The following is a 27,641-nucleotide window of genomic DNA, read 5'->3' on the forward strand; positions in this document are numbered from 1 at the left end:
AATGCTCACCAAGACAAAGATCCCCCGTCTAGCCTTAACAGACTATTGTGGGGCAAGTGCTGTTAGCGAGGACCTCGTGTGCCATGCTGGCCTATGAAGGCTCTAGCATGGCACACGAGAGGGTGGGTTCCCAGCACCACGCCTGGCTGCCTTTGTCTCCCGAATGGCGATGTTTAGACACTGCACCAGGCTAAATCGACCTCCGGGAGGCCCAGGACTGGTTCAAATAATCGTTGCCGGTGTTGGCCGTAAGCAAGAATCGAACTTGGGGCGCCGAATTCGTAGCGCAAATCGCTAACCCTTGCGCTACTGCTCGCCACCAACAATCATCACCCCCGCCTACTGCACCCCTACCCTCTCCTTCCCCGATTGTGCAATTAGCACACACACACGGGCAATGCTCAATTCATGAGCAATTTCTTTCTCAATTCAGCGCCGTCATTCGGCCAACCAAATCGTCCATGCGAGCGACGATGTCCGTTGGCGATCCGCTGTTGGTAATTGGTCAGTCCGGTGGCAGGAATGTGAGGGAACGGGCGTAGTCCGAGGAGAGTCGGGTTACCTTGGGACGGGGTTTGTTGTTGAGAGGATGGTGCGCTGTGAGCACGGTGCGCTGTGAGCACTCGGACGCAAAAGACTGACAGGTTCGACGTGCCACCTGCTTTTTCAGCGCACCGTGGGCTGAGAGGCCTGACTGATTGATCGCTCGCCGCCTATTATTAGCATCTCCAGTGATGTTTTGTTTAATGTTTCGTACCTTTGTGCGAGCTATTTTAGGGGAGCCGCAGTCGCCGTATGAGAAATGCTATTTATGACCTAAAGATGTCACCTTTGTTTTTTTTGTTCCATTAAAAGAAATGCATTGAACTGAAATGTAATACTTTGAGCAATTAATGTCGATTCGGGTCAAAGTGGTCAATCCTTGTCTATAAGTGAAGTTCATGTTTATCTGTTTAAGCAGCAAGTGAGAACTCGAGAAGCCAGGGTCGTCTCATTTGCAAGTGTGACCTGGCGTCTCGCCAAAATGACAAAAAAAATCAAATAAATCTACAGATATGAAGCAACTACGGAAAATCGGAGCAAAGACAATCACGATACAGGAAAATAAAAAAATACTGTACAAACTCACGTCAATAAAAGACATTTCATGTAACATAAACAAAACAAACACGATTGAATGTGTTTTTTTTTACAAAACCACTCTGATACTGAAAGGTCGCACATCTTCTCCAAAGCCGAAAGTCTCAACCTTATACGGCGGCGGCTGCTCGTGTCCTCCGTGTACAAGAGACACACAGGCGATGTACAGCAATCCGCTGTGGCGTGGTGGTCACCTCTTCACAGACCCTATAGTTTGCAGCGCAACACGAAAAACCTCAGTGTGTGTGTGAAGAGAATTTTTCTTTGTGCCAAATATTTAAGAAGGAATTAGCCCCCCCCCCCTTCATGCTCTCCCCCCGGAAGAGATCCAAAAATCTGTGGAAAGATGACGGATTTTGGCATCTCCGCCCCCGTGGATTATGGGAGTTGTCACGGACTGCAAAGTTTAGGATTCGTCAAATGATAGCTCAACGAAGTGGCTTATCACACGGAAATTTTATAGCAGCCAAATACTCTTAACGCTTGTTAATTCTAAACGTGGAGGGAAAAACCGGAGGACCCGGAGAAAAATCCATGCGACCATAGGGAGAGCGGCATGCAAACTCCAAATATACAGCAGCAGGCGTCAGGGTTGGGAATTAACCCACGACCCCCCTGCATACCAGGCGAGGTAGTTACCATCTCGCCAGCGCGGATAATTTGAGCGCGGATGTCGGAGTTCTTCTGTAGTTCTCTTCTGCGCCTCTTCCCAATAGTACAGATGGCAGCGGGTAGAGGTCCTAGTGGACGCACGCGGCAGATATGGCAGAAGAACCACCTCCTGCTCTCAGGACTGTGACGCCAGGCTTATAGGACAGGCCAATCCAAATCATTAAACTATTGGCTTTTAAAAAGACGTTTGACCTCTCAGTGCAGGGGTTAATGTTTTTGATTGAGAGGTCACACTTGCCGTGTAGTATTCCAAGCTGGTAATTCTCTAGCCACCTGTTGTCGCTGCCTCATGAAGCCAAGACCCGGTGTATTTGTTTGCGCTGCTGCTGTTGCGTTGTTGTTTGTGCTGCGGGATTGTAAACGTTGGGAAATTCCCACGCCCCACCGCTCGACGCGGCACCTGGAGCTCGGCTCGTACGTGCGACTTGTGCGCACGTGTGCGTGACGTGACGGGTGTGTGACGTGGCCTTAATGGGAGCTCGTTAACAGCACTCCCTCGTCGTTTAACACGCTACAAAAAATCTTAAGCAAAATTATCTCCCCTTCATACTGTTCCTGCTGTGTACACGTACAGCCATAAAATGTAAAATAACAACTGTCTCTTTGCTTTTATTTATTTTTATTTACTACTTACCTTTCGTTGCTATTCATTGTGCACGGTTACCACTTTATTTTGTGTGTGGTTGCAATTTACTCTGCTCAGTCGGTGTTAGCCCCTGAGCGCGTGACGGAGTTCTTTTTAATTCCTGTTGCTCTATGCCCCATTCCCGTTCCGTTGTGATGTGCACCGATGCCTACTTTATTGAGGGCGATATTGGCACATTAAATAAAGATTCATTGATTGAGGCCTGTACATCCACTGCTCGATGTGGGCCTCCCAATATCATCAGGGGTCGTAGAGGTGAATTGACCATACTTCACCATGCTGGTGATGCAGGATGGTGAAGGTGGGGAGCATCGACAATGAGTTATAGCAGTACAGCACAGCCATCGATTTTGCTGTGCTGCCCTCTGCTCCCCACAATGCTGCCTTCACAGCGCATGAACCCACTGTTGTTGATTTGTTTTTGTTGGGTACTTACTGTTGTTCTTTACTTGTCACTCGACAGAGATCCTGTACGGAGGGGTGAATATCACCGACAATCCGTCCCTGTGCCACGCTGACACCATCAAGTGGGAGGACATCTTGGGACAGAAAAACCTCAATCAGTCGGTTCTGCCGTACGGCAGACCTGATTGTGAGTCCCCGGCGTCACAAGCGTTGTTCACCGCCGGGTCCTGCGCTGCGAGCAGACGTTCGGAATACTCCGCTGGCGCTTGAGATGACGCGATGGGTGGTGCCGCAGCGCAGCACGTAACGCGATCTCCTGTCTCCCCGTCGATCATTGTTATCATCTCCTCGTTAGCATATTTGCTATTCGTGCAAATTTTTATGGCGTGGGGCCATCCCGAGGACGCTATGTTTCAGATGCGCGTATACTCGGCAGTAGCTTCACAGGAGGGGGCTCTGCGTGTGTGTGTTTCTCAATCGAGAGATTTGCTCTGTACTATCTTGCCGCACGAATATTATCATCCCGGACCAGGCATTATGTCCCAGCATGGAACTAGTCGCCGTAACAGGTGGTGTTTGTGCATCAGTCGTCATATAAAGTACTTGCAGATGATTGTGACTGATGTACATTGAGTAAATGATGTAACTTTAATGTCCTAGAAGTGCTAGAAAACTGAAATTTAGCACAAATACGTTACAATTTTTATTTATATAAAGAGTGTGAATGCAGCTGCATCTCAAAATGCTGCGTAGTACGGTGGGACGTGATCATCTTGCGGAGAGGAAGCGTATTTATTTATTTAATATAGAGAAAGAGAGTCAGATATAGGCAGACTTAAAGAGGAAAGACTTGAATCTGGATGTTGACAGAGGCAGGGATTTCATAGCACTTGTGGCTGGGGAAGATGTCGGCCTAGAATTAGACATTGCTTTGTCTCGTGCAAAACTCTTACAAATCTGCGATCCTCATCATCGGTGAGCCAAGTAATTCACCCCCCCCCCCCCCCTGATGCAGTGTGACGTGAAAGTTGATAAAAAGTGGCCAAAGCTCATTCTCCTCCTAGTGGAATATATCAAGCGCTAGATCCAACAATGCAGGTGTTCCAGCAATGCTTGATATGCTGTGCGACAGTTTCTCGGCGGGATTGAAGTCTTCACTGGGTATGAGTTCTGTTGTTTGTTTCATGGAACATTTCACCAAACTACTGCACGTGTGTTATTACGGCAATTCAGCACACGTCTGTAGCAGCAATAATAACTTCATGTGAGAGGCAGGTAGCGTTCGTGGTCGTGGGAGTAACTGGGTTATTTATTTGCGTTGACAGCTTGATGTTATGTAAGCATTCTTTGTTTTATTGTTTCACATTTTTTTTAAAGTACGTAACGCATGTTATGTTTCCCACGACAGGCCCTCCGTGCCCACAGGATTGCAGCCACTGCTGGTCGGCCGACACGAATTACTGCCAAAAGCGTGAGTGGATTTTGCAATTATTGCCTTCTGCCAGCGGTGACATGCGAATCAGACGAAGAGACACGGGTGGCAGGGGGAACGCGAACAAAAGCCCAAAGGCGTACGAAGAGGCGTGAAGAGGTGGCTTGCTCGGTTTTAGCCAGCGAGACAGAAGGAGAGGCACCTCAATCGGGGACAGAACGCAGAAACGTTTTTTTGTACTCTCGAGACGAGAGACTTGAGCGAGAAGCATCTCCCGCTCCGCGGGGTGATGGCCAATGCACAGGGCTTGTGACGCAGCGGCAGCCAAAGGAAGGGAGAGAACACACGTACGGGGACACCCGCGGCAGAGATGGAGCGATCAGATCAGTTCGTGTGCAGGACTGAGATCGATTGGTGTGTCACTGGGCTGTAAGGGAAAGATAAACACCAGCTAACACTGATGACTAAATTAGCTGGACTTGCATTGAGTCTTTGATTATTCAATGTTTGTACATTTGAAACCTGATGTCGATACATTTATAACGTTTTATAATTAAGGATGACTGTTTATGCCTTAGCTATGTACGTCAAACCTTCCCTATGTAAGGGGAGAGGGGGTGGGATGGGCACACTAAGTCCAATAAATATGGTCCAAGATCAGCAACACGTGGTTGTAAAGTTGTGTTGCTATTCAGGACTTGCCATATCGAAAACCGGTCAGATTGATCAAAACACGACCTAAATTTGGAGACCCAAACCACAGTAACAAGAGCTATTTACAAAAATTCAAGCACATTTTGCCCAACTCCTACCCGTCAGTTTCATTATCGATGATTACTTCTGAGGACATGCACGTTGGAAAGCATGACCGGATTCTCCACATTATAGGCACACTTTATATTCCTACATTACGAAGCTAAATATGAAATGCGTCTTATAATCCGGTCGGTGTATGTGTTTGCGAGACCAGATTTGTATAACTTTATTGGCACCGGGCACAAGTTTGGGGTGCATCTCTCTCCAGAGTGTCGTAGAGTCCATGCGTGTGCATGATTTTTTTTCTCCTCCCCTGTTTGAAACTGGCGTGACGGTGCAGTGACGAGCACCATCTGTGCCAAGGAGTGCACAACCCGCTGCTACGGAACGAACACCAATCAGTGCTGCCACAAGCACTGCGCTAGCGGCTGCACGGGGCCGCGTGACACCGACTGCCTGGTACGACCCCTCACCCTCGTACCTTTGCTCCCAACATTGATACCAAAGCCTGACTTGACTCACGACCAGGACTGCCCAGAGCTTCCTGGAGGTCCGGGGCTGGAGGCCCGAAGCACAACGCCACGACAAATCCAGGCCTATTGTGAGGCTCTCTTTTGTGTGAGGCCTGGAGAAAATAACCTCTTGTCCCCCCGACCCCTACTCTGGATGGCCCTGCTCATAACTCATGAAACCAAGTCCGGAATTTACTCAGTCCAAAACGTTATCCATTACCGCAAGACTCAGCTTGCTCATTTTTCTGATCCCTGACCATAAATCTTAACCTTGCTGCATGGTTGGCTACATATGCGTTGCAAAAGAAATTCAACATACATACATCCACATGCTGAGCCCACACCAGAACCATAGATGAAACTGTTGTTTGGTTAACATTCACTCCAATGTAACTTCTTTCTCCTATTTTTTGGTTATTAAATTATCAGCAACTTTGTGATGAAATGCAAATTAGAAATTCATACACTGCATGGCTTTCCAAACCCTGGTGTGTGGGCCCACAAACTCATTAAATTCGGCCTGCAGCATCTCTAATTTACCATTAAATGCAGCCTGCTGTGGCTCGAGATTAAATAATTTTAAATAATTATTTAACAAGAAATGTATTACATCTCTCTGCCTCACGCATCTAATAATATCTCGTATATCTTTTCTGATACATATCCTATCTCTCTCATCTTCTGAGTAAATATTACTCACAATTCTTTCAAGAACACAGGCGATCCTCGACGTACATCGATCCACACTGACGGCAGGTCACCAATTCCACCCACGTTGTTACTCGTAGCGATCGCACCGCACGAACGGCACAACACCGACTGGCGCCAGTGCCGCCCAGTTAGTCTACCTCCCGACGCGGCGCTCCGGCGCTCTACCTGTGTGCATTGTGGGTGATTCTGAAGGATTTTTTATTCATCTAATCCTTAAAAATGGCCGATTAAAGGAAAGGTGGGTGGGCTCGTGATGCTGTTGATGAGACAGGTAGCAGAAAGGCCATCGCTGTATTCAGTCCAAATAATCCAGGAATTATGAAAAATCAAGTTAGGCACTCTCACAATATGATTATTGTACTTCATATATGATTGGTAGTTGATTAAATATGTTATTTGTAATCATATCTATAAAAAAGTTGCATATGGGACCCTTGGTCAGGAACGTAACCCCCAATTATATAATTGTTTCTCTGGGAAATTCTGTCTCGACTTATGGCACCTTTTCTAGGAACGTGACCTGACGTAGGCCCGAGCACCGCCCGTACTTGTCCCTCTTATCTCACGCTCTTATCTCTGTTCTCAATATATCTTCTATCCACTGCCTTCGTAGCTCTTTTGAATATATCTCATGCTAAAAGCTCCTAGTTCAATATTGATATGCTCATGGCTTGTATCTTGCTGCATGTTTGTGAGTCCGGCATGCTCTTATTCCTGGCCTTTCCATATCACCGTCCATTTGTCTGTTCATTCATTAATCCATTGATTAATTCATTCTTCCATTCATTATTCCATCCATACATACATTCATCCATCTACCCACAAACCATCCTCCCGTGTTCCCTCCGCCTTGGCTTATCTCCTCCGTTCCTTTTCGCCGGCCAGGCCTGCAAGCTGTTCAACGACACGGGCGTGTGTGTGGAGTCCTGCCCACCCACGCAAATCTACAACCGCGACACGTATCTGCAGGAGGCCAACCCGGACGTCAAGTACAGCCACGGGGCCATCTGCGTCAAGCGCTGCCCTCGTGAGTGGCCGTGCATGCGGGGGAACGCGCGTGAGCCCCAGCCGGGTGCTCATGTGCCCCCCCCCATCCCTGTGTCTGTGTCACATGCACACGTGTGTGTGTGTTTGTAAAGTGGAGCAGTGGCACCATGGTTAGCACGCTGCGCTATGAACCCAGCGAACCGAGTTTGATTCCCGCTCACGGCTAACACCAGTGACGATTATCTGAACCAGTCCTGGGTCTCCCCGATGTTCTCCAACATGAAGGCTTACAGTACTGTGTGTGTAAGAAATGTGACTTCATTATTCGTGCCAGGACATGACGCCATTCACGCGCTTGGGATAGAATCCGGCAATAGACAAAGTATCTTGTGCAGCGTGTTATTTGTGTCTTTATCATATCACCTATCCACAATGGCCCATCCGCAAGCTTGTGTACAAACAAAAAGTTATTGGAAAATGTTTGTATGTATGTTGAACTTCTTTCGCACCATACGTAGCCAACCACGCCAATTTGGAGGTGCGGGACAGATGGCAAGACGCCTGGATAGATTGTAGAACTGGAGTTGGATACATTATTTTTTTGTATAGAATGTACATCTAGATGAGCTACTTGCCTTTAAGGTTTTGATAATTGTTTGCTAATGCACAAGTATGTGAAGCCTTGTTTTGTAAATTATTGAAATATTAAAATAATCATAATTTTATAAAGTGCCTTTCATCGTGAAATATTTCAAAGCACTACATTAAATTTAAAAAACCCCACCATATGTAGGTCAAATCCAACAGAAATACAGTAAAAGCTGATAAGAGCAAGGCTAACAACTCCCGATATTGCCACCATCCCTGCGGCTGGGCATATCTTGTAATTACTGATGATGACATGTCAGGGTTCATCATGCCCCATCTTCTTGTGACAGAATTCAAATTTGAACAAGAGTTTTTGAAACCTCAAACTAAACACGCAGTCAAGTTGCAGAATGAACGGCAAAAACCACTGCCACCCCGCTCCCACCCCCCCGGCTTCTCCCACGCGCAGAAAACTTCCTCATCGACCAGAATTCGTGCGCGCGGTCCTGCCCCCACGAGAAGATGGAGGTGGAGGAGAATGGCGTCAAGATGTGCAAAGATTGCTCCGAGAAGCAAGGCTGCCCTAAAGGTTAGTGGTGCCGTCCACCGTCATCTTCCTGATGTGTCCCCCTTTTGAGAATCTGTGACTCCCCCTGTCAAGTTGAGGTTAATTTGTGTGTCTAGGGGAGAACTCAAGGGACCAGGATGAGTCTCGTTTGCAAGAGCCACCAGGGTCACCAAAAATAGCAAAAGCAATAAAATGAAATAATTTGCAGCGACGGAGCAAACGGGAATCTGAGCGAGTGCTACCTTATGGGAGTGAAACGATTTCTCACTCATCGACTGCAACTCGTGTTTGGAGCTCGTGATGCATGTGTTGATTCATGCACGCAAGAAATTTGATATTTTTGATTCGCGCAAATGTAATGCAAATGTTTTCTTGAGGCTGAACGGGCATAAAATGCGAAACGGGACAGGACAAACGAGAGAGGGCGAATTACGCGGCATTGCAGACCAGACAGTACAATATTCTGGTGCGAAATCATTGTATTTATTTACATGCACTATTTCATGTTGTCGCTTGGTTAGCGAAGTCAACTGAGTTTATTTAAAATCAGATCAGGAAAAAAATGAGGTCAGGGTTGTCAATTTATTTCCTGAACTCCATTTTTCACTCCTAACCACAATGCATCTTTACAATGTTTGCCATTTTTGAGATTTGTGCATTGTGTAATGACATGATTTGGAATAGAGGGGATATATTTGTTTATAAATATGAAAACCTGTACTCGGGGGTGAGCGAGGAATGGGCTTTGAGTTCTGCTTGGATCGTGAATGTTTCTGTTGACGTTGGGCTATTTCTGGAAGACGGACGGACCGGCAGGCTTGCATGAGAGCCCAAATTCCCCACGTGGCTTGAGGTGACGCGTGAAAAGATTGTCCGCCGAGTGCTGACACTGCGTGTATGCGTGCGTGTGTGTGTGCGTGCGTGTGTGCGCGTGTGTGCGCGTGTGTGCGTGCGTGCGTGTGTGCGTGCGCGTGTGTGCATGTGTGTGTGTGCGTGCGTGTGTGTGCGTGCGTGTGTGTGCGCGTGTGTGCGTGCGTGTGTGTGCGTGCGTGTGTGCGTGTGTGTGTGTGCGTGTCTGTGTGCGTGTCTGTGCGTGTGTGCGTGCGTGCGTGTGTGTGCGTGCGTGCGCTTGTCCCTGTGTGCTTTAGTCTGCGACGGCATTGGCTCGGGGAATCTGAAGGACGCGAAATCGGTCAGCTCGTTAAACGTGGACACGTTCAGCGAGTGCACGACCATCAACGGCAACCTCGTCTTTCTCGAGTCGGGTCTCGACAGGTGGGGTGCCTGCTCCATTAATTGCACGCGACTTAAATTGCCTCATGTCATCATCAACCACGATCAGTCCACTGCTGGATGAAGGCCAACCCGACTCGTCGCCATCCAAGCTGATTTCATTGCTCGTCTCTTCGGTTGACATCCTGTCGGACGTGATCCATCCCGTATTCTTGACTGCTGGTCATCATCCCTTCTAGCAACGCGTACTTCTCAGGCCCACTCGCTTGTATAAACAGTTGATGTTTTAACATGTCTCGTACATCTTGTAACCTGCGAAATGCACGTGTGTGTCTCTCTATCTCATTGTAATCCCACGCTCACGCACCTTCAGTACAATGTTGTATTTCCGCACAAGACACATGTTTTAATGAGTGACGGTTAATAATGACAGTATTAATAGTAACCAAGGTCAACTATGCGCCGCTATGTTGCCAAGAGCGCGGCTGGAGACAAGGTCACCGCGAATGCAATCTGAGTCACTGAGCGTCGACGATAAAACCGCCCCAGGGCGGATAAGCGGAGAGTGGCCGTACGTCCAGACGGCGTGGAGGATGACAACTCCGTGGGTCTCCAGAGATGAGCAATGGAGCCTTGACAGGGCCCTTGATTTTCCTTTATCAAGGCTGCCCCTGTTATCATCATGGCAAAAGCTGACCCTGTCACTCTCGCGTACTCATTTGACAGGATTCCCGAAAGCAAAGTGGGTTCCGGTGTACCGTTACCTATTTGCCCAATTGCATGTGTGTACGCTTCTGTGATAATTGTCTTTAGAATAGGGATTGTTAGCGTAATGGTTGTCGCACTGCACGACAAATCCGTTGGCCTGGGCTTGATTTCCAGCCGTGGCAAGTGTCTAAACTGTTCCTGGATCTTCCCTAAGTCTACCCATCCTTAAATGAGCACCTGGTGCAGTGTGTAATAATCAGCACTGGAGAGACAAAGGCGGCCGGGTGTGGTGCTGGCCACCCACCCCCTCGTGTACCGTTCCGGCCTTCATAGGTGCTCGCTAACAGCACTTGCCCCTACAGTCTGTTAAGGCTACACGGGGGGTCTTTGTGTGTAGGGTGTCAGTTTGCATCAGTGTGTCTGTTGCTTTTTATGTTTTTACAGCGACCTACTTGCTCATCCCGAAAAGCTGAAGTTGTTCAGATCTGTGCGGGAGATCACAGGTAGCTATTTAGAACAAAACTATCGTACTGCACACACACACACAGACACAACATCAACAGTTGCTGTGCACCACTCAGTGATGGTGACATCCCTATTGCACCTGTGCCACGCTGGGTTTACTCCGAGGCCATGTGAAGAGGTGAGAGGTCGCTATCGAGAGGTGACACGTAGGAAGAGTTTAGCTAGTCGCGATGAATCACCAGTGCTCAGGTGTCTTCTCAGGATTCTCTGAATTCAGTGGAAATTCCTAATCCTGAGAGAAGCAGATGAAGGCTCCATAACGAGATACATTCCACCGGGCTGCAGGCAAGGTGTTTACGTTTCCATAGAGGGTAGATATTTACTGGATTTTTCGCTAAAGGGTGTTGGGCCTTGGGTCACCACGCGATTGAATTGCGTCGTTCAGTAAGAGGCACGCTGGAGCCTCATGGCCCCGGCAGCGACTTCTCGGTCGGAGCCATGACGGGGAACCCAGAGGCTTCGAGTCGCTCCGAGACGCCGTGGCGTTTGAGTGAATGATAAGTGCTAACCCCCTTTCGTTATTTTTAGAGTACCCAACGTTATCTTTAGTTTGTCGTCCTTCCCCCGCACCTCCGATTAGCATGGCTACGTACGGTGCGAAAGGAGTTCAACATACGTACAGATACCCACACGTGCGTGATGTACGAGCGTGCGCCTGCCCGCCGCGTGATGCGACGCCTCCCCTCGTCTTGTCGACAGGGTACTTGCACATTGAGGCCTGGCCGCCCAACATGACCGACCTGAGCGTATTCGAGAACCTTGAGATCGTGCGAGGGAGGAACATCCGCAGGTGAGACACGCGGCACCTCCGCCTTATTACCAAGCCACGCACAAGGGCGGGAGCGCTGTTGTTAACGCGCTGCGCTGTTGTTAACGCGCTGCGCTGTGAACCGGGCAACGCGTGAGGTCGCCCACGGCTAGCACCGGTGGCGAGCGATAGCCACTGGTGTCCCCCGGCCCCCCCCCCTCGTCCTTCACCTTCAATTAGCACTGTTGGCTACGTATGGTGCGAAAGAAGTTCAACATGCGTACATACACCAACCCGCATTGAGCACCGTGTAAGTCCTGAGGGTGCCATCTGGACAAGTGTTTAACAATGCGCTGATTAGCGCCATGGTATTGGGTCACCGGTGAGTTGGAGAGGATATCTCATTGGCGCATTAAGCACTTGCACACCTCGTGGCTGTTTCATCTCCTCGGCAGCGTTGGGTGGCGGAGGGTCTTCATGACGCAAAATTGGCCATATCACCGACGTGACCGACACCAAAAATCAATCGCCAGTCATAGTATCGGCTGCGAACACCTACTTGTTAACCTACGTGTTATCCTACATGTTAACCAATGCATTAAAATACGCGCTAAGTGTGACCTTAACGTTGACTTGTGCGCGCCCCCTTGCCCCCACCCCACCCCCACCCCACCCCGCCCCCACCCCGCCCCCACCGTCTCCGGTGTCCAGCGTTGGGTACTCGGTGCTGGTGCGGAACCTGCCCCACCTCGAGGTGCTGGGGCTGAGGGCGCTGAGCGAGGTGACGGAGGGCAGTGTGCTGGCGCAGAACATGCCGCGCCTCTGCTACGTCCTCACCGTCAACTGGACGCGGCTGCTGCGCTCGCCGCGCCAGAAGGCCGACCTGGAGGGCGTGCCCTCCAGTAGCGTCTGTGGTGAGCGGCCGGCACGCACGAGCGCGGCGGTCAAGAGGGGAATAGCGGCAAAGTATGGGAGCGGGTAATGGGGGGGGGGGGTGGCGTGGAGGTGGGGGGGCAGGGAGAGGTGAGCGGAGTGGAAGAGCATCGGGGAGGGGAAGCCGTTGTGATCCATCTGACCCACCCGGTCCCTTGTGGGTGTTTGTGTTTGTCAGCGTGCGCACTTGTACGCTCGAGTGTGAGTGGGGAGCGGTAGTGTGGTGGTTAGTGCGCTGCGCTACAAACCCGGTGACCCGAGTTCAATACCTGCACACGGCCAACACCTGTGATGATTATCTAAACCGGTCCTCAGCCTCCCCTAGGTCCCCTCAGCCTTAAATGAGTACCTGGTGTGATGTATAAACATCTCCACCCCCTCGTGTGCCGTGCCGGCCTTCATAGGCACTCACTAACAGCAATACGGGTGATCTTTGTTTTTGTGTGTGCGGGGAGCGGGGTAGGGTAGCAGCGAGCGCGCTGTGCTACGAGCCCAACGACCCGAGTTAGATTCCTGCTGATGGCAGTCCTGGGCCTCCCCTAGGTCAACTTGGCCTCAATAGTACCTGGTGCCAAATGTGTAAATATCACCGCTCGGGAAAGAAAGGCAACAACCGGGCCTGGTGCTGGTCACCCACCTCCTCGTTTGCCACGTCCACCTTTATAGGTGCTCACCAGGGGCACTTGTTCCAACAGTCGGGATCTTTGTATTTAACTTTGTCTCTGCACACGTGTGCGGTGTTTGCTCGCCGCACAGGCCCTGAGGCCTGTGACCCGCTGTGCTCCCCGGACGGCTGCTGGGGCCCCGGGCCAGAGCAGTGCATGCAGTGCAAGCTCTTCAAGCGTGTCCGCACCTGCGTCGAATCCTGCAACCAGAACGACGGGTAAGGACGTCGGTTGCCCTAACCCCTCCACCGGGGGGTGGGCGAACTTTTCCCCTTACCAATGGCCGAATGTCACTTTTCAAAGACCTTTGGCAGGTGGCCGCACGATAGCGCACGCCTTCACGTTGTCCACTGATCGCGCGAGAAATATAATTAGGGCTCAAACTTTTCACCACGCGAATGCGACGCCTGCGCCTGATTGACTGTCGCCCACGCGGTGATGAAGTCGGCTCGCAGTTCTGGAGACGTGCGGCGCAGGTTCTCGCAGTGACCGATGAATATCGTTCACAGGCCGCTTCCAAGTGGTAGGCCTCGTGTGGCCATGTGTCCTGGCTTAAAAAAAAAACTGTCCGTCACGATTTTCCAATAGATAGTCATGGTACCACCATTATCACACCCGTCCCTGTGTACACAACGATTCACACCATCTCCCTGCCATGGTGAATTGCTACAGTAGGCGTCACAATCTGATTTAAGAATGTATACTTTTGCCTTGTTTGTACCGTCTGTTTTTTCATTAGTCTAAGGGGTACATAAACATGACATTTGCATTTCTTATCGGCTAATAAATAATCTAATCCTGAGCTTACAATTAAGCGCATGTATCATGAGCCTAAGAAATTATATAAATGGGGTGGTTTCATGGTCATTGGCTTAAATAGAATATGGTTTCAAAGTTTCAAGCTCGTTCGTTCAACACTGGGGTTGAGTGTCTTACGAAGGTGATGTTGGTAGCGATGTAAATGGTGATGATGACGATTGTACCGATAGTGGTGATGCTCATGACAATGGTGACAATGGGTACTATTATTCCGTTTGGTTACCCACAAAAGTCTCACCGAGTCTCGTGCTTCTTTTTCAGAAGGGGCCCGGCCCATTTTTTCTGTAGTCGTAGGCGAATGATTGCTCTGTATATTCCAATTGAGTAATTGTAACATAATTCTAGATTTGAAGCTTTCGTGACTGCAAGGAATCATCTTCTTAGGTTCTTTCGGTAAAGTCACGTAGAAAGTAAAATAAAATAAAAACAAAAATCACGACGTTTCGGAGGCAACACAAGTCTCCGTCATCAGGTGGGACCGTCACAGCCAGATTAGCTGTATCACTTGATACGGAGACTTGTGTTGCCTCCGAAACGTCGTGATTTTTGTTTTTATTTTATTTTACTTTCTACGTGACTTTACCGAAAGAACCTAAGAAGATAATTGTAACATATATATACAATAATGTAGTGGATGTGTGAAACATTGTCTGTGTGGCAGGGAGGTGCGTGAGTTCATCAATGGGACGCTCTGCATGCCCTGCCACTCCGAATGCCTGCCCACCAACGGGACACTTTCCTGCAAGGGCACGGTAAGGACAATCACTACGTTTGTCTCCGAGGCGGTTTTGGGGCGGTCGGCAAATATGAACCTTTAGCTGTCATCATTCGCATTTGCTCTACCTCACCGCGAATAGAGTGATGCTTTCCCGTGTGTGCTAAACTTTAATAGTCGGTGTAAACTCCACTCCGTGTCACCTGTTGATAAACACACACGGCCTTCTCAAACACACACTTGCATTAGACGTTGGGTGTTCTCCATTGGCCTGGCTTAGCAAGGGCTTGTTTCCCCCCTTTGTGTTGACCGCCGGCCATCCATCCACTCGAGCGAGCTGTCCTGCTGAAGCTCACTTTGCTTTTCTTGGCAGTAAATATGAGAGCTTTAATTCACGTGTTCGTCTCCCATGTGTTCAGATGACTGAATATATTCTGACATTTACAGATAAAAAGCCAATTCTTTATATGCATTTTGACTTTAAACTGACTGCAGGAATTCATATTCGATGGTTCTTTCGGTAAAGTCACGTAGATAGAAAACATAATAACAATAAAATAATAAAAATGAAAATAAAGTGAATCAAAAATAATACAAATATCACGACGTTTCGATCGCAACACAAGCAATCGTCATCAGGAGAAAAAAGAGGGGGAAAGCTGCTGAGGCAGGCTGTTTATAAAGGTTTAGAGATGGGTGGGGCAGCTAATGTTAATGTCGGAGAGGTCTCCGACACCGGCAGGAGGTCTACACAAATCAGAGCATCGCACTTCGCTTCACACACCCACACTGCTGACGATGAGGGTTTTGCCTTCTTGTGGGTTCCTGCGGAGTGGTTGTTAGTAGTTGCTAGTCATGGGCAGTGATAGTGGCTTTTTGCATCAGAACCTGGCTCATTTGAAGGTCAACTCAGCCTTAAACGAATACAGTAACTTGGCACGGTGTGTTATGAGCACTTTTGGGACAAAGACCGTCAGTTGTGGGACTGGATACAATGCCCCTTTGTGTCATTTAATGGGCACTTGCTAACAGCATTTCCCCCTATCAGACTAGGGATAAACAGGAGAGCTGTTGTGTTCTTGCGTGCCTGTGTTTTTTGTATGTCAATGTTGACCTGGGTTAGATTCTCAGCCATTATTAACATCATCAGTGGCTGTCTTAATTGACCCTGTTCAGGGTCTTACCTAACTCACCTCACCCTTAAATGAGTTGTTTCCTTGTGTGTGGGGGGTTGTGTAGAGAGGGGGAGCAAGAGGGTGTGGTGGTGGTTAGCAAACTGCGTGATGAACCTGGCGACGAGAGTTTAATCTCCAGTGAAGGGTAACATCAGCAGCAATCGGTATCAGAACTTTCCCTGTGCCACCCCGAGATCGATTCACCCTTAAACGAGTAACTGGCACAATGTGTAACAATGATCACTGGGGAGACAAAGGCACACCAGTCGTCCTGGTCACACCATCCCGTTGTGCGCCGTGCCAGCCATAATAGGTGCTCACTAACAGCACTTGAACGGTCTACTTGGGCCTTACGTGGGCGGCGTGTGTCTTTGCGCGTGCGCCTTCGATGGCGAGCCGCAGACGTCCGACAAGTGCACGCGCTGCCGCCACTTCAAGGACGGCCCCTACTGCGTGGACAAGTGTCCCTCGGGTCAGAACACGGAGCACGGAGCTCTCATCTTCAAGTTCCCCGACGCCCACAACGCCTGCATGCCGTGCCACCCCAACTGCACGCACGGGTGAGCGGCAGCACGGCGCCCACGTGCGCGTGCAGGCCAGCGATGGGCAGGATCCAAATTACGTGCAATTAAAGCTCATCCTTTCATGGCATATTCACTTCGGTGTTTCAATTCCAAAATGCTGAGGGTGAGGGACGTTGCGTGAAATGCTCGTGGACATGCTGCGTAGATGCCGCTAAATCGGATTGAGGATGTCATTTAAAACCGCGTTTTCCTCATCGTGGTTTTTGCTCGTATTTTATCTCGAGAAAAAATATGTGCTCATAATTAGTCACTGTGGGACAATTTTTCGTTTATATGCTGGCTTGGTTTGTGTTGCATTGTTTCCCTAAACGTTGTAAAAATACTGAGCAAAACTCAGTTTCACTCGTGGGATTTTTTTCTGCAAACAACATAAATACAACAAACACTCTTGTTTCACAAAGTATGACTCATTATGCCTGAGCGCAGAAAATCTCACAGTTCTTCAGATTTACTAGATGGGGCATTTTCGGTGGAGAAATTATTAGTCCAGCGTTTCTCAAGCATGCCCTGCCATGCCCAGAATTTCCTTTCGAGACAAGTGAAACTGAAAACGAAACAATTTTTTATTTGATCAGGTAAGGCCCACTGAGCTATATCTCTCTCTTTCAGAAACGATCTGGCCACAAATGATAGCTCAATGAAGCGGCTTATCACGTGGAAATTTATAACAGTCAAATACTCTAAACGCACGTTCATTCTCAAGTTATCCTCCCCTCAGTAAGGCTCCTTGGCGGAAGTGCCGCACCGTTGGGAGGTTTCGCTGAACGACGCACGGTGTGCCGATGCACGCGTGCGTCACCGGTGCGACACGCTCGCTGTGGCTCGGAGCTTCGCTAAGTTTTTATCATTGATGCCGTCCACCCGGCATATGTGAACGTGCCACAGTTTGAAATTCCCGGCCGACACACGGTCTAATTCCGGCTGTTAAACCTTCTTCCTCCAACGTGGACGCTGACACCCAGGTGCGATGGGCCACTCTTGGAAGACTGCAACGGAATTCCGACCCGTCAAAATAGGTACCGTAACCACTGTCTTTTGCCTTTGTGTGCGTGCGTGCGTGTGTGCGTGTGTGCGTGTGTGCGGCGTCTTTTTAAATGCGGGGGTTCAGGTGCAAAGGGCCTTTGCCTGTCGACTGCGTTTTTCCATGGAGCGAAAGTTCAAGCAGCCCAACTAGGTAAACACATCTCCTGTCTCATCAATGTTCCACGTGTCCACTTCATTACCGATTTATTTTTGTTGCTCTGTTTGTACCGCCAATTTTCAGCTTTCAGTCAAAGAAACATTGTTACAGCGTGACGCACAATCCAGCGAGTCGGCAGCTGGTTTTTCCGAAGTTGGGCCGGGCCCAGTGCCGGATTAAACTAGTGCGGGGCCTGTAGCATATGTTATAAAGGGACCCTCAATAAAAAAACACACGCAAATATTAAAACACAAAGTTTTTTACTTGCATCGTAAAGTAATTGTATTTTTTCATTTGTGATACAGCCAGATAATACAACAAATCGCTAACCTTCAACACCAAAGTTGAAGGCAGTATAGTACTATAGTATAGAGCAAGTGCAAAATCACTGAACCGGAATTGATAGCTTGAAAGCATTCAGTGCGGGGCCCGTAGCTACTACACAAGTAGCTATTTGTGTAGCTACTTTTGCTACGAGGACAATCCGGCACTGGCCTGGCCTCTGCGGGGATGATGCGTGACCACCCGCTCGTGTGTTTTTTACGCTGTGCAGCAGCAAGACGCCCGTCGTGCTGGCGGCCGTGGTGGGGAGCCTCTGTATGGTGGTGGTTCTCACTCTGGGCGTTTTGCTCTACAAGCGCTCCAGCAACCAGAAGCGCAAGAAAACGCTGCGGCGATACGCGATCGAGCGAGAGGTAGCGTGCCTGTCGCAGGTTCATAGCCACTCGTCGTTGCTGTTATCGTTGTCGCCATCATCGTCGTCGTCATTATTATCATCTTGTCAACAACCGCTATCAGTCTTAGCAGCAGTGCGATTAGCACGGTTGGCTACATACGGTGCGAAATAAGTTCAACATACATATGTAAGGACATCCTTGGATAGCGTCTTTGTGACATGGATATCGTGAACACCATAACCGCCACGAGGGGGCGCTACTGCATAAGGAGACGTGGCCTGCTCGATGGTGGTTGGTTGGAAGATTTGAAAGGGAGAAGACAGAGATATTTGAAAAAATTAACCCGTAAAAACAAAGTTTTTCACTATAAATCCTTTATATGCGTGGCGGCTAGAGTCCTCTCGTCCTCTGGCTTGAGATGGCTGCCACCTATGGGTCAGATGATTGCCTGCCACCATTAAGCAATTGGTAATTAAATATAATTTAGTTTTTCCTAAAAAGTGTAAAATTTAGGAAAAAAATTTTCACGAAAATAAATTGTCACGCACAACGAGTCTGTGTGCAAAATGTCAGCTCGATTGGATCACGGGAAGTGGGTTAAAAAACGACCGAAAGATTTGCACGGTCGTAAGCAAGCAAGCAAGTGAACTTAATATAAAGGATTTAAAAAGGCAAGGGGTCCATTCAGGCTGTTAGAAGGGGATTAGAGGGATTGGTTAAAAGGAAGGGGATGGGTGGAGATTGGAGAAGGGGAGGAAGAGGAGGGCACAAGGGAAGGGTGAGAGCTCCCAAGAGATGGTGGTGAGCACTCGACGTCATTGTTCAGGACAGACTTGGGCGCCACGGTGGCTCAGAGATGTTGACTACCTCGCCTGGTGTGCAGGAGGCCATGGGTTCGATCCCAACCCTGACGCCTGCTGCTGTAGATTTGGAGTTTGCATGTTGTTCTTCCCGTGGTCGCATGGATTTCTCTCCGGGTCCTCCGGTTATTCCCTCCACGTTTAGAAGCATGCATTTAGAGTATTTGGCTGCTATAAATGTCCACATGATAAGCTACTTTGTTGAGCTATCGATTGTGGCCAAGTCACTTATGAAAAAGAGCTATACAGCTCAGTGGGCCTTACTTGGGAAAAAAAAAATTGTTTATAGTTTTGTGGTTATTATCTTTGTCACCATCATCACCATCACCACTACAACTACTATCATTGTTCGCATCAGTTTTGTAATTCTCTGCATTTTCCATGTGACCATCATAATCATCATTACCAACATTGCAATCTATATAAAATGCAATGCGTTTAAAAACCCACAACAGAACACAAAGGAGCTACTGCAATTTCAACTTACGCGCGCAATACACAGAGGGGATTCGTGCGCAACGTAGCTCTGCCGCAAACACCAACGGACACGCCGCCACCGTCGCTCTGCGTGCCGCTCACCCGCGGTGTCCCCCCACAGCTGGAGCCACTCACGCCGAGCGGCATGACCCCAAACCAGGCGCAGCTGCACATCCTCAAGGAGACGGAGCTCCGGCGTGGCAAGGTGCTCGGCTCGGGCGCCTTCGGCACCGTCTACAAGGTGTGTGCAGTACGGCGCCATCGCTCGGTCTCTGAAGCGGTCGCTCGCTCGCTCACTCTCGCCGGCTCGCTCTCGCCGGCTCGCTCTCGCCAGCTCACTCGCACTCACGGAGTGTTTGTTTTCTTACTCACCTGTGCACTCACGACGTCAATCTCTCACTCGATATCTCCTCTGCTCACTTATTCAGTCACTTGGTTGCTTCGTCGCTCACTCTACATTTCACTAAGTTACTCATTCACGCAATCGCTTATTCACTGCTCGCTCAATCATTATTCACTCCCTTGCTCGCTCACCCTCTCACTGACGCAACTGTTTACTCATTCATGTAATCTCTTGTTCACTCGCTCACTCATTTGCTCACTCAATTACTTCCCTTCTCAATTGCTAAGTCACTCATTCACATAGCCACTTGTTCATTTACCCACTCAATTGCTTACTAATTTACTGAGTCACATATTAATTCAACCAAATGCTCACTCTTAAGCTTGCTTGCTGACATTCTCACTTGCGCTTTATTTTTGTAATCCATTTCTTAATCTTGAATTTTATGATTCAGAATTCCAAATTTTTTAATTTCCGCTCTTCATTCATAGTTTTGTTGCATGTTCTCTGTCGTCGGTATGTTGAAAACTAATTTCTTTAGAACTGCTTTTGTGTTTCGTTTGTTGTCCTTCCCCCGCACCTTCGATTAGCACGGTTGGCTGAATACAGTGCAAAAGAAATTCAACAAATAATGTTTATTTTGGACATTTTGAGTATAAATGTATTCCGTATATTTCACGCTGTAAATAAAATGTCATCAGTAAATTACATAACATAAAAATCTATGTTATGTAATTTGTGGGCTTTGTAATAATGGGCTGCTTGAAAACCATTCTTACAGTGCTAAGTAAATCAGCAGATGAGGTTTACTGGCAAGGTGATGCCACACTACTGCCTTTTTTTACGTCAATAATTCTCTATAATCAATTTATTCCAAAGGGAATCTGGACCCCAGAAGGAGAAACGGTGAAAATCCCTGTGGCGATCAAGGTTTTGCGTGAAGACACCTCGCCACGCGCCAACAAGGAGATCTTGGATGTGAGTATGCGACGGCGCCAGCATCGAGAACCATCGGCAATTCTACCGCAGCCTCTCGGCGGTCAAGTCATGCTGGCGGCCACCGAGTCATGCTGGCAGCCAGTGGAGGTCATGCGAAACCAGACCGCGCTGCCGAGATAGGGCCCGATGCGTTCAAGTTTCATTTCACAGTCTGCGGCTAAAACACAGAGGCGACTTTTCTCGAGGTGCCGCGGAGAGACACGGTGCAGGTGAAGTAAAAACAACAAAAAACGGAGAGGCGACACGCACAGCGGCCTGCCTGCGGGCGACGCACAACGTCTCTGCGAGGACGGTGGCACCGCGCGACGACGACGACGACCACAAAAGCCTGGGGCACGAATCCTGAAAGCTCGGCCGACACATCGTCACCGGGAGTGGCCCTGTTGCTCTTCCTGCCCATACTCGCGCTCTAGGAACACGACCACCCCTCCACATTGCGCCCCCCCCCCCCCCACTTTCCCTGTCCTTTGCCCTTCTCCCCCCCGTACAAAAATCCAACACTGTCAAAGGATGTGTTGGATTCCAGTGGATTGTGTACTTTACATCATCAGAGGTGCGCACTGTTGATTCTGTTTAAAAGCTGGTTATTGTTTTGTACTTTGAGATAAACACATTTTCTTTTTTTAAATGGTAATGGCCTTGCATTGAATCGCACCAGCCCTCCGCCTTCCACCAGGGGGAGTTGATCTCATCGGCTACAGCACGATCGGAACTTCACCTGTGTTGCCTGTGCTACCTCTGTTACCTGTGTTACCTGTCGGAACGCTCGGCGGCCTTGGCTTGCGTGCGCACGTCTGCGCGTATGTGCGCACAGTCTGTGCAAGTGGCAGCTTTGTTTATGATCATATAGTTTCTTTTATATCTGATAACGCATGCCACTTAATTATTCCTTGCTGGTAAACAGTTGACTGCTTTGGACCCCGGGGTATTTATTATTTTCAAGCTTGGGCAGGCGAACATTTTTTGTTTGCCACGTCTGTGTCGCCACCGCTCACGTCGCGCTGTGTGAGGTCGCCCACGAGTGGCAGACGGGAGCTAACGCCATTGGCGCGCTCCGACCTTGCGGAGTAACGATCGCATTCCTGGGTGGGCCCTTGCGTGGCCCGTCGCTCGACGCAAGTCTTGTTGACTACGCCTTCCACCGCCGCCGATAACGTCACCTCGCGCCCAGCACGGCCTGGTTCTCCGTGCACGTTGCACCCACAATCTCCGGCTGTCAGGTTCAAGTCGTGTAGGAAGTAAAAATGTTTGGGAAAATTGCTTAATCTATTATTGCCTTTTGTCACCCCTCCAATAAAATTGGTACAATGCAATCAATGTAACACATTACCCTGTGAGTGTCAGGACACGTTGTTACAGCTGCAGCTACTCGAATCTGTTCGTGAAATGTCACGGTCACATCCCCACATGCCTTCACCTGTCTCTAATTAACTTTTATGAGCGCCCCCCCAAGCTAACACAGATCACCATTTTTCAATGGATTTTGGTGAACTGCCCACTGCTGCCCACCACAGAGTACTCTACTTCTGTGCTCCCCACCTTCATCAACCCTAAATGAGCAGTGTGGTGAACTGTGTTCAGGATGGGACACATGGCTTGAAGAGACACTCCTCTAGCAGTGGATTGACAAAGGGTCTGTGCAAGTTGCGTGTATGATGCTCCGTAATGGCAATGTTTTTTTTTTTTACAGTAGCGCACATTACACATTCAGTGGCCCCGCAATAGCCAGGCTGTTGAACTCTGGGCGTACATGTGCCGGTGTCGCCGCGTGCAGGAGGCCTACGTGATGGCGAGCATCGACCACCAGCACCTGGTGCGCCTGCTGGGCATCTGCCTGAGCTCGACGACGCAGCTTGTGACGCAGCTGATGCCGTACGGCTGCCTCCTCGACTACGTGCGCGAGCACACTGACAAGATCGGCTCCCAGCCCCTGCTCAACTGGTGTGTGCAGATTGCCAAGGCAAGTGAAGCATGTGCGCGCGCGGCCCGGGGCGTGGAAAGCACCTAGTTTGCAAGAGGCGCTGCTGCACATGCCCGAACCTCAGAACCCCGCGCATCTCAACATCGTCCCCACCAGGAGCGCCAACCAGTGGAGTTTTGACAACAGTATTTGTGAAAATGTTCCCCGCGCACGAACGACAGGGAATGAATTACCTGGAGGACCGGAGGCTGGTCCACCGGGACCTGGCTGCTCGCAACGTGCTCGTGAAAGCGCCAAACCACGTCAAGATCACCGACTTTGGGCTCGCCAAGCTGCTGGACCTCAATGAGACCGAGTATCACTCCGAGGGGGGCAAGGTGAGCTCCCGCCCCCCCCCACTCCCATCCCCACAGCTCATCTCCTCGGAGCTGCTCTAATGTTTTGATGACACAGATCTGCTCCGCAAATGTGTGGCCTGACCCAAATATCTGTTATGAATCTGGCAACCTTCAGGTTAAACATTCTGCAGGATTTATTCAAATGTGCCCCCAAATAATGCTATATTAATCCTTTGTTCCACATAGCATTTCGAACAAAAATCATACTTCAAAGTTCGAACAAATTTTAATAGTTTTAGTTGGATGAGAAGCATGTGCTCTTGTTTTGTCTGTGTTCGATTTCTACAGCTTCCCATCAAGTGGCTCGCATTGGAGTCGATTCAGCAGAGGATCTTCACCCATCAGAGTGACGTGTGGAGCTACGGTACTCATCGCAGCCACCTGCCTGGCTTCCCGCAGGCACCTCCTGCTGAGCAGGAGGTCACGTTCACCGTCTGTCTGGCTTTGATGACGACAGACAAACTGCAGACCCTTCTCTTGATTGTAGCACATTGTCACCCCTTATAGCGTATACGAATAATGCCCTTTCATTGCCCTTTAGAGCCTCACCGAGTCTCAAGACTCTTATTCAGGAGGGTCCTGTATTGAGATGTTGGGTCAATTTTAGTAATGAGTGTTTTGCTTTGTGGGTAAAATTTGAACACCAGAGAAAACCCATGCATTTGAGCAGAGACGGCAGTCTCAAGCTCTGCAGCGGTATATCGATGCTATGTCGTCGTGACCACGTCGCTGCCTGCACGTGCAGCGACGTGGTCACGCCCCTCCACATACTCGACACGCTCCGACCCAGCTTCGTCTCCGAGATGGGACACAACGTCGCAACTCGAGCACCTCCGTCGGTAACGTCCCTCGCCGCTGTCCCCCGCTCCCCCCCCCACCCCCCTTGCCGGCGCATCACAGGGGTCACGCTGTGGGAGCTCATGACGTTCGGCGGGAAGCCATACGACGGCGTCCCGGCGCGGGACATCCCCGAGCTGCTGGAGAAGGGAGAGCGGCTGACCCAGCCGCCCATCTGCACCATCGACGTCTACATGATCATGGTGAAATGTACGTGGCGCCTGACGCGATCGCTTCGCCTGCCTCGCCGGGGATCCGTTCCAGCTGGAGCTGTCTGGGATGCAGCTTTGGAGAATATTTCCCACCTCCACATCCTGTGCTGTTGGGGGTCCGGGAGGGGGATGGGGGGGGGTTTGGGTGTTGAATTTTGATTTAGGTACTAAACTAAATAAATTGTAAAACACAGTAGAGTGTATGTACCTCGAGCAGTGCATTTAAGGCGGATTGGAATCAAAATTACAGAAATAAAAATACGTGCGCAAGAGCAGGTAGATGGCTTTAAATAACCTAATTTGATGATTATTATAATGATATGATAATTATTACATTTTGAGAGTACCCTTTACAGCAGGGCATCTCAGAGCACTATATACGTGATAAGCGACTTACATCTCATCTCAAACAATTGAGAGGGCATCCCCAGTGGCAGCTGCCCCGGGAGCACAAGGTGGCTCCAGTGCCTGGCCTGCGAGTGGGCATTTGTCTACCAGTCGGGGGCAATGATTGCTCTGTGTTATTCCCAATTGAGTAATTTGTAGGTTTTTTATTTTACAATTTTGGACCACGACCGGCAAGCAATTTCCCGTATTAATATGGCTAATACATCCATAGTAATAACCAGGACGGCCTGTCGGATTAGAACTTCAAAACTCTGAAACAAGCGGCGAAAGCGCTCCCGCTGGGGCATGTCACCTGGTGAAAAACAAATGTAGCAGCGTGCAGTCGCTTGACGCTCCGTGTGTTTGTGTCCCGCCAGGCTGGATGATCGATGCGGAGAGTCGTCCTAAGTTCCGGGAACTCGCCGCGGAATTCTCCAAGATGGCACGCGACCCTACGCGCTACCTCGTCATCCAGGTGAGGGGTCCCCACGCCATCACGCCATCATGTGTCCCCTTCGTCTTGCAGGCTTGGAAACAAGCGGTATGTGAGTGTCGCTAACAAACAGCAGGAAGGGACGACTCCCACCGTCCCTTGCCTGCATGTCATGTGACCACCACATTGCTTTAAGTCTTGTCTAGGTCACCGACTCAAAAGAGAGCGTTGAGATGAATTTGCTGCTATTAAAGTCCACATGTTAGCCACATCGTCATTTATGGCCAGGTCGCGTCTGAGAAATAAGCTAAATAGCTCAGTGGGCTTTACCTGGTAAAATACAAATGTTAGTTTTTTCCTGATTTTCTTACCTTTCCTATACTCTGCACTCCCATTGTATTTTTTTAATTGTTTGTTGTTGTAACTTTCAGACTCGCCCTGACTGGACATCTGTGAAAAAGAGCTTTAATGCTCTTCGGATTCCTCCAGTATAAAGATTCTGATTCTAGACCACCAGCTCAAAATATTAGAAAGTAATGGCCGTATATTAAGGCAGCAACGAAACAAAATGGCAGCACGCCCAGTGTGCTCCCACCAGTGTCTCGCGGTGCGGAACAACGATCGGCGTTGGCAGTTCTGAACAAATTCTGGAGAAGTTATTTTGTTTTGTGTTTAGTTTGTTGTCATTCCCCTGCACCTCCGATTCGCACGGTTGGCTACGTACGGTGCGAAAGAAGTTCAGCATACATACACATACATATCGTTCACGAGAAAAAAAGTCCACAGCAGCCAACGCAAGGGAATGTGGGGACACACGCCCCGAGGTGAACCTACGAGAGACAGGCCGGTCCGCACTGCTTGCGCTGTGGCAGTGTGGTGTGTGTTATTGCACACTGCGTTTGAGTTATCACGAGTTGCATCAACCGTGGACTTTTTTTCCCCTACTCATGCCTCTAGGAATGTTGTAAAATATGCAAACAAAGTTCCCACCCCCCTTGTTGAGTCTACCTGTGTTGACTCTTGCAGAGTAAATTGAAAAAATGCGTAAACATCCTCCAGTAGAAATAAATATTCTGATTCTGATGTGCAGCGGTTTCTGTCAATCTGCTGCTGAATGAGGGCCTCCCCAAGTGACCGCCATCCTACATGATCCCGTGATGGAACAATCGGCCCAGCACCTCAACGCGAGCCGATTGCGTCACTCCTTCTCCACCGTGGATGTCCACTTGGGCGCTTTCTGTTCTTTGGCCACCGCTTGGTAGTTAGTCTCCCACTAGCCGTCATTGCTTCGAGCGACGTGTCCTGCCAAGTTCACAGAACCTTGCTTCACGGTCACTATGATGTCTCTAGCCTGCACGTGTTCTCTAATCCAAGGCACTCCTCAGTTCTGTCTCTAAGTTTTATCTCAATTGTGCTATCAGTGTCACGTCGCGAGAAAACCCTTCCCGTGAGAGATCCCTTCGAGTGACCTCTGCGACTTTGTCCCCTCCGCCAGGGCGACGAGCGCATGAAGCTGCCGAGCCCCAACGACAGCCGCTTCCTGCAGAGCCTCATGGAGGAGGACGACATGAGCCAGATGGTGGACGCCGAGGAGTACCTCACTCCGCCGCCATTCCCCCTCCGCCCGCCGCCGCCGGGAGCCATCGACCCGGTAACCGCGCCTCAACGCATCTCACCCACCCGCACCCTCCAACCTCTTTTCCACTGGCATACCTGAGCCAAGCTAGCGTGGGGCCATTACAATGCGGGTGCTTTTACCCTGGCTGCTGCCGTTTGCCCTGCTGAACCGGAACTAAACCAGATATCCTGGTCGGGCTGGAGTGGGGGCCAAGCGTGGCCAGGATTGGGACTGATAACACGCTCGTTTCAATTGACGTCAGTCGATAACAATTCCAGCACAGTGTCACCGCGTCATCTACGTGTGTCTCAATGCGTGTGACATAATACTGACGATGACTCCTGAATACATTGTACAACCTAGCTCTGTGTGTACCTCCTGGCCGAAGTGGAGTCACGTTGGGAGGTGGACAATTCATCACATTGCCAAGCAATGTGGACATCCCGCAATGGATGTGTCATTTGTGCCCCCTGTGCCCACAGAGTGGAAGCAATTCCCCAACACTGCCCTGCCAAGGCATTACTGGGGTGAGTGCCTGAATATTATAAATAAAAAAATGCTGTCAACAACTGTGGCATTGAACTGTCATGTGTGTGTGTGTTCTGCAGTCGTGCTGGAAATACGGGTTCATTTCGTATTTCAATTGCAATATGAACATGGCTTGGGCTTGCTTTAAGTCAACTCAACCTTAAATAAATAACCCAGTGCATTGTTGCGTGAATATAAGCGCTTGATAGACAAAGGAAGCCGGCACTCGTTAACATCGTTTTGATCATG

General features: G+C 49.4%; 1 protein-coding gene across 4 annotated transcripts in view; it reads left to right on the forward strand.

Moving 5' to 3' along the window:
- Window positions 1-27,641, forward strand: part of LOC144943412 (epidermal growth factor receptor-like) — an 88,202-nt gene that overhangs the window by 55,147 nt on the left and 5,414 nt on the right. For 2 of the 4 annotated variants that reach the window (XM_078870793.1, XM_078870796.1), the window contains exons 4-26: window positions 2,922-3,050; window positions 4,272-4,334; window positions 5,392-5,510; window positions 7,160-7,301; window positions 8,319-8,438; window positions 9,566-9,692; window positions 10,803-10,861; window positions 11,583-11,673; window positions 12,343-12,545; window positions 13,321-13,447; window positions 14,710-14,800; window positions 16,341-16,498; window positions 17,631-17,696; window positions 18,256-18,397; window positions 19,838-19,957; window positions 20,939-21,037; window positions 22,833-23,018; window positions 23,201-23,356; window positions 23,666-23,741; window positions 24,278-24,424; window positions 25,191-25,288; window positions 26,742-26,897; window positions 27,347-27,391. In XM_078870793.1, coding sequence (XP_078726919.1) covers window positions 2,922-3,050; window positions 4,272-4,334; window positions 5,392-5,510; window positions 7,160-7,301; window positions 8,319-8,438; window positions 9,566-9,692; window positions 10,803-10,861; window positions 11,583-11,673; window positions 12,343-12,545; window positions 13,321-13,447; window positions 14,710-14,800; window positions 16,341-16,498; window positions 17,631-17,696; window positions 18,256-18,397; window positions 19,838-19,957; window positions 20,939-21,037; window positions 22,833-23,018; window positions 23,201-23,356; window positions 23,666-23,741; window positions 24,278-24,424; window positions 25,191-25,288; window positions 26,742-26,897; window positions 27,347-27,391 — 2,720 coding nt within the window. Of the gene's footprint in view, window positions 1-2,921; window positions 3,051-4,271; window positions 4,335-5,391; window positions 5,511-7,159; window positions 7,302-8,318; window positions 8,439-9,565; window positions 9,693-10,802; window positions 10,862-11,582; window positions 11,674-12,342; window positions 12,546-13,320; window positions 13,448-14,709; window positions 14,801-16,340; window positions 16,499-17,484; window positions 17,539-17,630; window positions 17,697-18,255; window positions 18,398-19,837; window positions 19,958-20,938; window positions 21,038-22,832; window positions 23,019-23,200; window positions 23,357-23,665; window positions 23,742-24,277; window positions 24,425-25,190; window positions 25,289-26,741; window positions 26,898-27,346; window positions 27,392-27,641 lie in introns of all 4 variants that reach the window. The other 2 variants (XM_078870794.1, XM_078870795.1) reach the window with 2 other exon arrangements.

Source organism: Lampetra fluviatilis, chromosome 31 (assembly GCF_964198595.1).
Source record: "Lampetra fluviatilis chromosome 31, kcLamFluv1.1, whole genome shotgun sequence".
Classification (NCBI taxonomy): domain Eukaryota; kingdom Metazoa; phylum Chordata; class Hyperoartia; order Petromyzontiformes; family Petromyzontidae; genus Lampetra; species Lampetra fluviatilis.